At 37.1% G+C, this 15,860-nt stretch overlaps 1 protein-coding gene across 1 annotated transcript in view; it reads left to right on the forward strand.

Moving 5' to 3' along the window:
* LOC145987984 (targeting protein for Xklp2 homolog) overlaps nucleotides 1–15,860 on the forward strand; it is a 115,141-nt gene that overhangs the window by 56,497 nt on the left and 42,784 nt on the right. Inside the window, exons 5-7 of the mRNA XM_083122824.1 lie at nucleotides 183–333; nucleotides 1,305–1,437; nucleotides 8,682–8,805. Of these exons, the coding sequence (XP_082978950.1) occupies nucleotides 183–333; nucleotides 1,305–1,437; nucleotides 8,682–8,805 (408 nt within the window). The remainder of the gene's footprint in view (nucleotides 1–182; nucleotides 334–1,304; nucleotides 1,438–8,681; nucleotides 8,806–15,860) is intronic.

The following is a 15,860-nucleotide window of genomic DNA, read 5'->3' on the forward strand; positions in this document are numbered from 1 at the left end:
GTTGTGGTAACCACTATGCCACAGAGGTCGGCTGATACTTTCTGATACCAGAACATTGGTATTGGTATCGACTCACCTTTCTTTATATCCATGCTGACTTTACCTAATTATAAATTTAAGATAACTCAGACACTGATATGAAATTAAGTGTTACACATATATTTTTCTTTCTATTTACTTAGCTAATACCATTTACTGCACAGCATGGAGGCATGCCACGCTTGCGAAGCAGGAATCCAAATGTGAAACGTGAAAAGGTCATGACGATGGCAGAAGCTGTGAATCATTTCCAAACTGCAACTCCTGAGAGGTGGAGGTCACAGCCACAGAAAGGTGAGAGTTGTCACTGTATGAGTGAAAGTGTAAGAACTTTTTAACTTTTTTTCTGCTGCTGGAAATTCAATGTTGTCTATGTCACACAAGTGATCTTGCCACTAAATGTGAAATTGTCAGGATGGCACAAAATTTGAGTTTTCATGGTCACTATTAACTCAAAGGTAGAAGAGAAGCATAAAATAACGAATCTAGAAATAGATGTGGAGACTTAGAGTGTAGTATTGTTTTTATCATTCATTCTGCAAAATTTCTGGGTAAAGAACTTGTAAGAATTACAATTTTGTAAAATATGGTTTCAAATTTTTATATGTGTGTACTATACATTTTTGTCAAATGGTTCTTTGGTTTGAGGATTGGTGAAGAGTGGATTGGGGAAGACATTCTTGCCCACATAAAGATAGCTCCACTGCCTAAATAAGGGACAAAACTGCTTTCTGAAATGGTTTAGAAGTACGGGAGTAATGTGGGACAACATGAAGAGCAAGGTTCCTGAAATATTCATGTATGAAAACATGAAACTTTGCACATAAAATTACAAAAATTGTTCGTAAAATCACAAATGTGATTAGAAATGGACTAGAACCTGTGTAATGTTGATTAAAATCACCATTTATCCTTGTCAAGAATAACTAAATGATATCGGAAAGCTACGCACACAACATTATTCAAATGAATTGGCAAACAAGAAGTTCGTATTTGAAAGGAAATACAAGAATTTGTGGAAAATTTGTGGTGTGGTAAAATTCATGTGGAAACAGAAATTTGTAAATTTCTTCGCAACAGCCAGATACAGTAAGCTATAAAATAAAATGTTTTGCAAAATTCATTTGAGCATATTTTTTTTTTGGGTCCCTAATAATAATATTTCTTGCTTTCCATGTATTCCGAAACTTTTTTTTCCAGTATTGATAGTGAATTTTGCTCAGACCTAATATTAATGTTTGTAATTGGTGGTAATATCCTTTCAGGCAAAAAGCTGGATACCACCCATCAGGTGACGATCCCCCAGTCGCCTGCACTGCAAACCAGGTTGAGGAGCAGACCAGCCCAGGTCCTCACCAGACAGCAGCAGGAGGAATTAGAATTGCAGGAGGCAAAAAGGTCAGTAAAACTAAAATACGTGTGTGTGTGTGTGTGTGTGTATGTGTGTGTGGATGAGAAACATTTTTAACAATACAGTGCAAACCCGATGTTATGTTCCCAGATTTTACATTTTCCCCCATTACACATTTAATCTTGATAGTCCCAACACAGCAATACAGTGAAACCCCGATTTTACGTTTCCACATCATATGTTTTCCCACTTAATACGTTCATCCAGTCAGCCCTGGCCAAAGGCCATGTTAAATAATAGGACGTTCGCCTCGATCTTACGTTCACTCTAACTCCCGTTTCCCGCTTTATACATTTTCCAAGCCATGGCGATGTTTTAAATTTGCCAGAAACCTGTTCTGTTGACCACGCGACTGACTTCTCCCTCCTTTGTGTTGCTTTTGTGTTTACCACGTGGCCTTTTCCAGAAGTTAGGTTTTCGTGCTACAGGAGGAAGGGAAGAAACATGGTTCCCGGGAGGAGGGGGGAAGAGGTGCACAAGTTGTATTTGTCATACCTCCCTTGATGGAAAGGAAGGGAAAATGGCACTTCTTGCATTCCCCGTAAGGATGAAATCGGCGGATCCTTCTGCAGCAGCTTCAGATAACAAGCACACTGTTGCCAAACCGATTCTCTCTAAATGCTTCCCTTCCTAGAGTTTGGACACAGTGTGTGTGACTGAGGTGTCTTGGTTTTCCCTTCCCCTTCACAAAAACGCGAGTGGAAAATTGACAACGGGACTCAATCACCATTGGCTTCTTTGCCCACACATTTACGGAATCCTTCCTAGTTGACAGGAACGAAAAAAGGAGGGGGAGTTGTTCGTAAAAACTTTTCCTTTCTTCTTGTTTGCAACGTTGAAAATGGAAGAATTAAGGATTTGCCATACCAGATAACAACTTCACTTTTTCTTCAATGCAAATTCATATAGATTCCTAAGGAAATATGATTGGATCTAGTTCGATTATTTTTAATCTGAAGTTTTTTCACGAACGCTATATCATTTGGTTATCAGAATGAAGCTGAAAACTCACAAGATAAAGTGATCATATTTTTCTATGGCCAAATAGGGTGATATTTTACTCACTGATGAAAATATATTAGTGTCAGATCAATTGTGTGGGGAGGGGAGTGGGTGAGGCGAATTTGGGATATATGATTCTTCTACGTGAGGGAATGTTTTCTCTATGCATATTGCGTGACTCGTATGTTGTAAAGTGTAAAGGCCTGGAAAAATGAGTGAATAAATGAGGGGTGCGTCAAAAAATTTTCTGAGCAGCCAAATTTAGTGCACATCTAAATGCCATTAAAATGCATATTTGGGCCAAAAGAGCAAGGGGGCTGCCCAAGCGTGATGCTGATCACATCACCTTCAAATTTGAACTATGTGTGGGGTAAAGGCAGCTGGAGCATGGTGCTGATCACACCATCTCCCACATATCCCCCCCACACACACACAGCTATATATATCACGGCATGATGCAAAGTACATGGGAAACTTTACCTTCATCTTTTTCTTATTTGCAGTGGGAGGGAGGGGCATGCGTTTGCTTTCTCATGCCCCCTATGGTATAATCACTAGTCGTGTAATTACTGAAAAGTACCAAGTATTTCTGCCCCGATTTTCTTGCTTGTGTGGAAGTGAGCATGAAGATCCTTACACAAGACATCTTAACCAATTAACATAAAGGTGAAATGCCTTTCCTTTGGCGTCTAAAATTACGCAGTTGCTCTTCAACCTGAATACGCGCATTCAACAAACATAGCATACTGCAATATTAAGCATTGCCGGGAAGACAAAAAAAAAGAAGAAGAAGAAAAAAGGAAACTTTATTTACGGGGAAACTATTGGTGGAAGGGGTGTTTGCCCTCCGCAAGATTACTAAATCCAATAATAAATCGATTAACATGGATGTAAATAACAATCAGTGCCATGGCCAAAGGAGGTTGATGGGGTTCATCTGGCCAGTATTTCTAAAAAAAAAAATAATAATAATGCAAAGTCCACCCACGCAGAGCTCAGCACCACTACGCAGTAGTACTGGTACTGGCTGCGTTCAACACTAAACACTGCAGTTGGGTGGTCGGCAAAAGTTTACCCATATGTGATAACTGATTCAATCGTAGTACAAAGACACAGAAATATCTCAGGGCTTGCTGGGTGTAAAGAAAGATTAAACCAGGTTTTTATATATATATATCTATAAAGTTTATTATAATCAGAACACAAAGATGTCTGTTAGCACACGAGTCTTTACCTGTATCCCTTACGTGCTTTTACCTGTACCACCTTTAGACTCGAAGAGAAAAGGGGGGAGCAGGGAACATCCAATTCATTCCTTGCAGTGAGGCGCCAATGGGAGTATGGGGACCTAATTTTATTTAGGGCCTGGTCGCCGCAGTCGTCACGGGTTCCCCTGAAAGAGAGAGTAGGTTGTGCGTAGTACCCCCAACCACAGCCGGGTATTGGCCGAAACCAATCGGTACCCTGAATAATGGGTGCTGGGTAAAAGGATCAAAGGATTGCCGCGACACCCCCTTGCGTTAGCGGGGAATTGGCGAGCCAACCGGTGTCTCCTATGCAGGGACTTCAGGTTAAAATGGAATGGTCCAGGGTGCTCCCAGACTAGCCGGGCAGGTAGAACCTGAGCACCTATCAGCCGAAGCGATCGGACCAGGTAGGTAAGTTGCAGCTAGGCTCTTCTTCTTTTTTCTGCTTCCTCCTTCCTTCCTTCTGGAATGGCTTCTATTCTTCAGGCTGGGAGGCCGATTAACCCTGGAAGTTTGCTCGTTGACTTCAGGGAGCCAACTGAACTCCGGGCCTCGCTGCGCTGGCTTTATACTCGCGGGGGCGGCACATTGGTGGTGAAAATTTTAACTACAAGTATGCGTTGCTAACTCATTTTTTTACATATTGCAACCTTCGTACTGAGAAACATCCAAGAAGTGACTTTAAGAAAACACTAGTGGGAAAATCACTAGTTGCACGTGTCAATATAAACTAAAACTGTGTGCATTCAGACAATACAATTGATATTGAGCCTCGCAGGACTCTTCAACGAATGGAACAGTAAAAATGACAATAAATGATAACATTCACTGAATACAGCGACCACGCAGGGTCGAAGCTAATAAACGTAGAGGTGGATCCGTTAACACATTTAAACTAAAAGTGTACGCTTCGCAGGGACTTTTAGCATGCACTATTTATCCAAACCTTCTTAACAAAATATAATATTGCGACCACGCAGGGTCGTTAAATGTAGCGACCACGCAGGGTCGTTACAAGAACGTCAAAGGCAGGAAAAGATTGCAAACTGAGGGTTGACTACTAAAAAAAGTATACGTAACTCCACCTCCCCTTTCGAAAATCCTGCGGGCGTCACTGATAATTTATTGTGACGTCTAAAAATGCGTAAGTTTGACAAAGCTTATTTTGTTCACTTCATGCTGTTGGGCTGATCGGGACTGGATACATATTCAGCTCAAAGTGAAATCTGAACCATTCTGCATGTCTTCAGAACACTTTGATTATAGTATATAAAGATACTTGACCTCCAGCACAGCACGTCTTTCTTTTTTCCTTAGAAATTCATTATCATACTTCTTTCCTGTTGTTAAATAATTTTTTGCACAATATACCCCCTAAAAAGTCGATTGTGTAGTCATTTCTTACTGACACTTGAGTTACACTTCTCTTATGCTTTCCCACTTTTTACATTTCCTGCATTTTATGTTTTATATTTTTCGTGGCCCTGAAAAACGTAAAATCAGGGTTTGACTGTATACACTATTTTACATTTTCCTGCATTTTAAGTTTTTTTTTAACTTGGTCCTTTGAGAACCAAAATCAAGGTTCCACTGTACTTGTTTTGTGAATCGTGTATTTCACACATCTCTCACCTTCTGAGTACAACCAAGGTTCCTCTGGGCATTTGGTGAATGTGTGTGTGTGTGTCTAATAGAAATAAGAAATCAGGCTAGACTTAGGTGGTTAAATAACTCGGATGATACAAATCTAAGCAATTTTAATAGAATAAAGCGAGAAGTTAACCGCACGTTTAGAAGTAAAAAAAGAGATTACTTGAAAAGCAAAATTAACGAAATTGAAACAAACAGCAAAAATAAAAATATCAGAGATTTATATAAAGGTGTAAATGAATTTAGAAAGGGGTGGCAACCTAAAGTAAACTTGATAAAAGATAAAGACAGTGATTTTCTTGCTGACCCAAGCAATATTCTAAATAGATGGAAGAACTACTTTAATGACCTTTTAAATATCCATGTAGGAGATAAATCAGAAGTAAATGAAGTACACACAGCAGAACCTTTAGTTCCAGAACCTAACTTGACTGAAGTTAAAGGTGCTATTAAAAGGCTAAAGAATAACAAAGCACCTGGCATTGATTTAATACCAGCTGAGTTAATTAAATATGGTGGAAATTCATTAATATGTCAAATTCATAAATTAATTTGTTTAATATGGAATGAAGAAGAAATCCCTCAACAGTGGAAAGAATCCATAATTGTTCCTGTGTTTAAAAAAGGTGATAAAATGAACTGCAATAATTACCGTGGAATTTCTCTACTCTCAACAACATACAAAATATTGTCTAACATTCTTTTAACAAGACTAACCCCATATGCTAATGAAATTATATGTGATTATCAATGTGGATTTAAACGTAACAGATCAACTACAGATCAAATTTTTCACATCAGACAGACACTTGAAAAAAAGTGGGAATATAATCAAAATGTCCATCAGCTATTCATTGATTTAAAAAAAGCATATGATTCGGTCAAAAGAGATAAATTATATAATATATTAGTAGAGTTTGGAATACCTAAGAAGCTTGTTAGTATGATAAAAATATGCACTAGTGAAACAGAAAGTAAAATTCGTGTGGGTAATAATATGTCTGACAAATTTATAATTCATGATGGGTTAAAACAAGGAGATGCATTATCTCCATTGCTCTTTAATTTTGCCTTAGAATATGCTGTAAGGAAGGTAAAAGAAACTAAAGAAGGACTAAAATTAAATGGTGTGACTCAGTTGTTAGCATATGCAGATGATGTAGACTTACTGGGGGATGATGTGAATACAATTAAGAATAATGCTAAAATATTTTTCAAAACTGCTAAAGAGATAGGTTTGGAAGTTAACAAAGAGAAAACTAAATATATGCTTACAGGCCGAAACCAAGTGTTAGGTAATAATCAAAATCTAATTATTGATAACAACTCATTTGAACCAGTTTCCAAATTCAAATACTTAGGAGTAATATTAACAAATTAAAATTATATTAAAGAGGAAATAAAAAGTAGGCTTAATTCAGGAAATGCATGTTACTTCTCTCTTCATAAACTTTTGTCTTCTCGTTTAATATCTAAGAAACTAAAAGTTAAAATATACAAAACAGTAATTTTGCCTGTAGTATTATATGGGTGTGAAACTTGGTCCCTTACATTGAAAGAGGAACATAAATTGAGAGTATTTGAAAATAAGATCCTTAGGAAAATCTTTGGACCTTAAATGGATGAGGAGACAGGTGAGTGGAGAAGGTTACATAATTTAGAACTACATAATTTGTATTCATGTCCAGATATTATTAGAATAATTAAATCAAGAAGACTTAGGTGGGCAGGCCATGTGGCACGAATGGGAGAGGAAAGAGGAGTTTACAGGATTCTTGTTGGGAAACCTGATGGTAAGGGACCTGTAGGAAGGCCAAGACGAAGATGGAGGGACAACGTTGAGATGGACCTAAAGAAAATCGGTAGGGATGGAAAAGAGTATATAGATCTTGCTCAAGATATGGACAGATGGAAGGCCTGTGTTGCTGCAGCCATGAACCTTCGGGTTTAAGAAGGCTAGAGAGTTAGTTAGTTAGTTAGTGTGTGTGTGTGTGTGCGAGCGCCTGCGTACGTACGTACGTACATACTTGAAAGACGAAGACACAATCAAAATTCTGAAAATTCCAATCTGTTCAGAAGTCTTATCAACATTTTCCTGACTGTAAGTCTATTTCTTTTACATACATAAGATAGCAGCAAATAAGTCCACAAAACTTTTCTTTTTAATGGTCTGGGAGAAATTCTAAATGAATATACCGTATTTACTCATGCGTAATCCACAGTTTTTTTTACAAAATTTTAGCCCTAAAAAAAACTGGTGCGTATTATGAACGGAATAATTCGGACAGCCACCATGAAACCATGCATGTTTTCACTGTGTTGCTGCATATAACACGTACATGTCAACAGGCACACACAAAAATTAGCAGGTTGAGTTTCTTTAGTAATAATAATTAAAAGAAATCAAACACTATAAATGTGAGATGGCCATTTCCATGCGACTGAGAAAAATTGCACTGTTCTGGCTGAATTCAAATATGCACCTCCCGTCACATGGGATGTGTGTCGGCGGTATTTGTCTGGTGAGAAATAAGAAAATAACTTCCCAAGTGCTGCAAAATCATAACGTAATTTTGATCTCGCTCTCTTCTACTTCAGAATGAACAAGGTGGTTACAGAAGTGAATGCTTTGGGATGCTAAACACAGTGCAGGAAGTGGGGGGGATTGTGTGGGTTGGTGTGAATAGGTGTGATGTCATTCGCTCTTGATCAGCATAGCAACAGCTCTACACCTTACAACTTAGAAAGCCATTTCTTGAACCTTAATTGTACTTCACATTACATGTGAGATATAATTGTTTGTTGCTTTGTTGCTTCTCCCCATCAAAACACACATGTAAATACAGTATTTAATTTTTCAGATTTTAGAACTTCAGCCATGTTCAATAAATTGAGATGTTTTAGTTCTTGAGATCACTGTTTTTATTATTTAAGATTAAAAATGTTAGGTAATACTTTGCAATTATGTGCAATATAATAATACTTGGCTATCTTTTTATTGTTTTAATTTTAACACCCCGTCTATATTTATTGCTTTAGCTAAGGGTTGAAACTTAGATTTTTACTATTAACCACAATAGGTATATTCAATGTTTTGATGATCTTTGTGTACGTAGTTTTTTCTAGAGGGAAAAGTTATAAAATCTAGAAAATGGGCATGTACAATTAGTGCTGCTACTTATGTCATTCTTAACATTGTGGACACTCCATAGATTTGTGAGTAAATTCTAAAAATGGCATTACATCAATTATATTTTAATCTTTAGTTTTTTGTTTAGTATTTTTGTTTAATGTGGTTTAACATTTGGCCTGAGTTGATATTCTATTTGCAGTCATCAGATCAAGGCGAGACCTGTGCAGGAGAAGATGTTTCAGAAACCAGACATTCCAAAAAAGCCGGCTCCCAAGCCAACAACAAAGCCTCAACCTTTCAACATTACAGAAGTGAAGAAGAAGGTAAATTCCATTATCTCATTGCTTTCCAAGTTTATTGAAACTGTATATTTTGTGTTTCAACAAAATATTGATTTATTTTATTTTAAATCTGATTATTGGAAACTTTTCCTGTGATAATGCACAATGCTTTTACTGCGCATTAAGTAAAGGTTGTATTTAGGATCTTATGTTTCCTCAAGTAATTATGTAGTAACATTATTCACAAATGTCTGCATTACCTCCAAGCTGAGTTAAATTACCATAAATGAGTGATTTTGTGACACTTTTCATGTTTTTTTTTGTCTACCACTGAAAAGTATCACACTGCAGCTTCTCAGTAAAGAACTACAATAGAACAAACATTTGTCACGTCTATGTTTGTGCTATTGGCAAGCAAGGCACTTACAACAGTTTGTCGACATTGTAGAGCAGCGGTGGCAAACCTTTTTTTGGTTTGAGAGCTAATTTGCATTTCAAGAATCACTGGTGGTCTACTTGTCTTACTAGACCTAACAAAGAGAGACTAAAAAAGGAAGCGGCATTGATTATTTTATTTTATGTATGTATTTATTTATTTACTTATTTATTTATTATATAAGTTTTGGCTTCAGTATTGTGGGCTTGGCACCTGTTTTAGGTCGTATCTCTTCATGTTTATTTTTTAAATCACTAAAAAGTACCTCACCAGCTTTACAGATAGCTTCCTTGAAGACCTCTCCATCTACAAATGATTTCTTATGTTTGATAAGAACGTCCGCAATGTTGGGCAATCATCTTTGACTTCAGAAACTCGGACTCTTCAAATTTCACTACCCGTGGGAAATTCTGCAGCAAATTTCTGGTGGATGGTTCAGAAATGTCTTCCTACATTAGCCTTTTTAGGGAGCGCAACGGTTGCGTTAGAAAGAAGACACACACACTTATCTTTCACCATAATAAATAAGAACTATTGCTCCCATTCACTATGGTAGTGGTAAATCTTTTGTTTCTTCTTACCTGGTTCACTCATGACTTATTGGCTTGTATCATGACTAATAAACTGCCGACAGCAGCCTCACAGTGAGTTTACAGTATTACAATCGCAAACTTTTGACAAACGTCACAGGTTTGCGAATAACTGCCTACTGGCCCAGTATTTTGTGCAAAAAATGTGTCTAATAACAATGTAATCAAACCGGCCTTGTCGCTAACAACAATGTAGTGTAAGAGAAGAAAGCTTTCGATCGCCCATTGTTCACTCGTTCAATAACGAATAGTTGGTTACTCTTAGGATGTTCTACAGATGCGTTCACAGCCTGTTTTTTCATTAAATTATCCTCAACAGTCTCTGGATAATATTCATTTCCCTTGTTATTCGCACATATCGGAATATTTTACTCAATGGCCAAGTTTTTATTTCATATACACAGATGGATCTAAATGTGAGTCAGGAGTTGGATGTGCAGTGTACGATCCACAACATAAAACAGACCTATTATTTTGGCTTCCACAAGACCGTTCATCCTGTACCCGTCAATATTTACAGCAGAATCTTTCGCAATTTACCAAGCTTTAATATATGTCCAAAAATTAAATTTACGATAGTTCTTAATACTTACTGACTTGCAAAGTGTATTACAGGCTCTTAAATCTTCTTACAAGAGTCTTTACAAATTATCCCCTTATATTATAAATTGTATACAATTAGTTCAAACAATACAAAAATCTGGAAAAACCATTGAGTTTTCTTGGGTTAAAGCTCATAGCAATATTACAGGTAATTCTCATGTAGATGAATGTGCAAAGAAAACAGTGCGTCTTCCAAATATTACAAACTTATCATTATACTATACGGATCTTCTCCCTAGAGTAAAGAAGATAATTCTGAATGAATGGTTTGATTGGTGTCGAAATGAACTTACAACAGTTGGAGAATCATACAGACCATTTGCTGAATTCAAAACACAAAAACCATTGTTTTTACCATGTAAGTGCTACAAGAAATGTACTTGTACAAAGTCTGTCACAGAGAAAGTGAGACAGATTTTTTCCTGGCTTGGCAACACTGCCTATGGTTTCGACAATAGTCACGTCGTGTAGGATGACTCATTCTGTTTCCGTAGCAAGTTGTCACATGTTGCAAAACCACGTTAGTGAGCAGCTGTGTTGATTTACGTGGAACGTGTTTCGTTTACCCCTCCAGGTTTTTGTGTATAACATTGCTTTTTGCGATGAGTATTCAAGATGAACAGCGACATGCCATAAAATTTTGTTGGCGTTTAGGGAAAAGTGTTGCGGAAACATAAGCAATGTTTCAACAGGTATATGCCGATCAAGACAGACTGAGTAGAACCACAGTATTACCAAGGAGTCATCGAGACTCTGCGCCAGCACGTAGCATAAAAGAGGCCGCATTTGAAAAACTCCTTCATATTGCACCACGATAACGCACGCCCACATACCACGCGGGCTTTTCAGGATTACGCGACGAAGAGAAAAATAGAAATTTTGCCACATCCAGCATACAGCCCGGACCTTAGACCCTGCGACTTTTGGCTATTTCCACTTTTAAAGACCGCTTTACGCGGTCGTTATTTCATGACGAACAAAGAAGTGATCACCGCAGCGCAAGTTTTCTTCAGTTCGCTACCTGACGACGAATTTTCAAAGACATTCATAAAGTGGGAGGAGCTTATGGACGCTTGCTTAGCTGTCAATGGTGCCTATTTTGAAAAAGATGTATGTCTACTCAATATGGCTGATTCTGAATAAAACTTTTGTGGTTTGTAATTTTTTTGTTTCATTTTAATGATTCTTGGAGGGGTCCATGTACATGCTTGTCTTTTAACTGCTATGCAATCACGACTTTTTGACTTATTGTGCTCATTTTGGTCTCAATCGGCAGCTAATGAACCAAATTTTCACCCTAGTACATTTGCTAGCCAATGGAGGTAGCTGTTTTCTTATACAGGAATTAGTCTCACCTTCTCTGCGGCAGCCTTTGTGTTAATTAATAGACTGAGAACGGCCCATTTGTGTACTAGGCAACATTTATCCAAAATTGGAATAACGAACAATAAGAAATGTGAATGTGGCTGGGAAAGTGCAGATGCACAACATATAATAGAGAGAGAAATATCTTGTATAAAACTTTAAATAATCTAAAGATTCAGTTTCCAACAAATTTGTTAAGTTTAGTTGTTAATCCAGATGTGCTGATTGGATTGGTTATAGTTTATCATTTTTAAGGAAGTGTAACATACAATTGTAAAAGGCAAAGTGTTTTTATTTTTTTTAAAAAAATTAGTACTATGTAAAATAGTGGGGAAGGACTGATAATTTTAATGTAAAACAATTGTGCACATTTTATATGTGTATTGTTATGGACAAAAAACGGCATAAAAGCTGTTAGGTTCCAAATAAAGGAATGGATGAATGAATGAATAGTTGGTTACTCGGAACGGAGAAGGCAAAGAACATTTACATTTTTTATGGTTAATTATTATGTGATTCAACAAAGAAAGAAATTAACTCTTACAACAAAGCTCTTTGCCTGATACAACAGTTGAAAATACAGAGAAATAAGTAATAAAATGTTTTGTGACTATGCATAATAAAATCCGTATAATATGCCGGTCGGCTGGTAGACCGTGGTCGACATGTTGGCCACCCCTGTTGAGTGTCGATGAAGCAAGCGGACAACAGTTTCCATAATTATTTTAAAACTTTATTTACTTGCCAGATTTATGAAAAAAGGTGGTGTTCAAACTGCATAATTGCCTTCGATGCATGCACATTGTTTATACATCTTTATTTAGAAAACTACTAACGTAACAGCAGTGACAGTGAGGGGGGGCTAGAAATTAGTTTTTACGGAAGTCCTAAAAGTAGACACGAGACTGTGAATTGATAATGGTCTTTGTTTTGCATTGTGTGGCCTGTTTGTTAGTCTGGTGACTGTGAAGTGTTGGAGTGGTAGGGTGCTTGTATCATATTGTGTTTTTTCTAGTGTATTCAACTGCAAAGTGTGTTATGGCTAAGCAAATGTTTTCTATTCATATGGGTAAACTCAATCGGCAAGTGAAGTTCGAAGGTGATTTGAAAGGAGGTTCCCAGATGTAAAAGTTCCACGTAATTTTTATCTCTGGGGTAGATTAAAAAATGCTGTATACAAGTCAAATCCACACACCCTGGAACAGGGTGGCGACAGACCTGGAAAACCTGGAAAACCAAGAAAAGTCAGGGAATTTGAGGTGTCAAAAAAAGTTAGGGAATTTTATCTTGATTGACTTTTTTTTAAAGATATCGTTATGGAACTCTGCACGGGAATAGGAAATCTTGTTGCTAGAATTTCACGAGAAATGCAATGGTGAAGGTTTTTTCGACGTATCTTTAACCAGTAAAAAGTTATGACTGAATTCTTGTACCAATTTGCTCCTTTTCGAGGTGTTAGAAAAATGCCTTAAAATTTGTTTAGCGCTTCGGTAATGCATCGAGATCAAAGTGACGTCTATGGAGAGACGTTCGCATGCCATTGCACATTATTTTAATCGGATACATCCATGAAGAGCTGTGCATTATGAATGGTTGTCGCGAACAATTTACAGTGTGACGCTTCCATTGAATTAAAAGTCCTTCACAGTGACAAGGCTAATGTTAATGTTCATAAGGAAATTTATAAACAGAATATTCGATGCTTTTTATCTGATAACCCATTTTCGACAGATCAAAGCTGATTGGTTAGTGCTGGTAAGTTAATGATGTGGCGTGCTGTGTGGAACACGATTGGTTAGTCAATTTTCCATCAACCTTAAATGCTTAGGGCTACTTGGATTTGTTAAATAAACTTTTTTTTTCATCCTTGCTTATGGAAGAAGGTACTTTTTACAGAGTTTTTTCAATAGGGAAGAACACCAGAACACTTATGGGAACGTTATGAACCAGTTTTTGTCCAAAGTTAGTTATCAGATGACAAGGGTCACATATTCTGTTTATAAACTTCCTTATGAACATAAACATTAGCCTTGTCACTGTGAAGGACTTTTCATTTAATGGAAGCGTCACACTGTAAATTGTTCGCGACAACCATTCATAATGCACAGCTCTTCATGGATGTATCCGATTAAAATAATGTGCAATGGCATGCGAACGTCTCTCCATAGACGTCACTTTGATCTCGATGCATTACCGAAGCGCTAAACAAATTTTAAGGCATTTTTCTAACACCTCGAAAAGGAGCAAATTGGTACAAGAATTCAGTCATAACTTTTTACTGGTTAAAGATACGTCGAAAAAACCTTCACCATTGCATTTCTCGTGAAATTCTAGCAACAAGATTTCCTATTCCCGTGCAGAGTTCCATAACGATATCTTTAACGCGAGTTGTACCCCTGAAACGAAAGGCTTGTACGCCACTGTCTCAAGCTTCGGAATTGAGCGAAATGCAGAGTTACATTGAATTGACTACAGCTCAGAAACTAAATGCCCTAGAGATATGAAAAACATACCATTGTACGCAGAATGGATCACAGATTCAGACGATATATAATTTATGCACATTCGGCATACATATGGAGGGGGAAAGGGGCGAAATCCCCTCAAAAATACTATTCTTAAAAAAAAATGGTGTTTCCCCCCCCCGAAAAAAAATGTCAAAATGCACAAAATGCAAAATTTATGCAAATTTGGTGTATATATGGAGGGGAAAGGGAGAAAACCCCCAAAAATTATTTCAAAAAATTGTCACTTCACCCAAAAAATGTCCTCGCACTTGGGCACAAAACGACACCTACGCACAACATTCACTAACGAAAAGCTAGAACGTAGTGAAAAATGAGCGCCAATTCTTGCAGCTGCTTGAAATTCTATTTTTAGACAATACAGGGTAACCCCTGTTGCAACTTGTGGACACTTGTGCTAAAAAAACAAAGGTTTCCTTCAGCGTGCTTCGAAATTTCATTCTCACAACGCAGATTCAACAACCAGTCTTCCCCCTCCCCCCACCCCCTGCTTGCGCCCTCACAGAAAACTTTCATTTTGACATCGGATACTGATAAACAAGCTTGCTTCCAATGCAGTTAACAGGAGGGAGTGAAAAGCAATGCTTTAGAACAACAAAGCCAGTCTTCCTTTGTCGCCAAAAATTTGACCTTGAAAAGAGAAGCAAAAGAGAAGTCCCTTTTCCTGCCTTTTCCCCTCCATTTTCATGAAGACAAAAAAAAATGCAAAAAAAACATTTCTGTTAAATACATGTGTTAGGAACAATATAAAAAAAATCGAAATTCTAGCCAAAAATAGAAAAGTTATAACATAAAAACTACGACCTTGACACAGCATCTCGATCGAGGCGCTTGGTACCGGGAGGGTTACATTTGGGTATTTCGATCGAGATGCTTGGGTCCCAAAGGGTTAAAGAGGTCAATGAGCAATTTAGTTTCTTGGAACTTTATATCGGATCGCTAAATTTTATATTGGTATCAGGCGAATTTACATACTACATCCCTAGAAACTACTATTGTATACACACACCATTGTTTCCAGGATAAAATACAGAGGTTCTAAGTTAATATTGGATTATTTTCCTGTAGTTTACGGTTATTACAAGCATAACAAAACAGTTTTTCGTTGTGACGTTTCAGGAGAACACACGCTCCCTTCGTCAGACATTTATTTTCATTTTGACTAAAGATACAGTTATAACAATTGTTAGCAATTTTTTAAACAAAAAGAATCCGTTATATAATGGATGTTGTCAATGTTACATTGTTGTAATATAGCTATTATTATATAGCTGTTATAACTGTATCTTTAGTCAAAATAAAAATAAATGTCTGATGAAGGGAGCATGTGTTCTCCTGAAACGTCACAATGGAAAACTGTTTTGTTATGCTTGTAATAACCGTAAACTACAGGAAAATAATCCAATATTAACTTAGAACCTCTGTATTTTATCCTGGAAACAATGGTGTGTGTATACAATAGTAGTTTCTAGGGATGTAGTATGTAAATTCGCCTGATACCAATATAAAATTTAGCGATCCGATATAAAGTTCCAAGAAACTAAATTGCTCATTGACCTCTTTAACCCTTTGGGACCC

Source organism: Lepisma saccharinum, chromosome 5, assembly GCF_977018435.1.
Source record: "Lepisma saccharinum chromosome 5, izLepSacc3.1, whole genome shotgun sequence".
NCBI lineage: Eukaryota > Metazoa > Arthropoda > Insecta > Zygentoma > Lepismatidae > Lepisma > Lepisma saccharinum.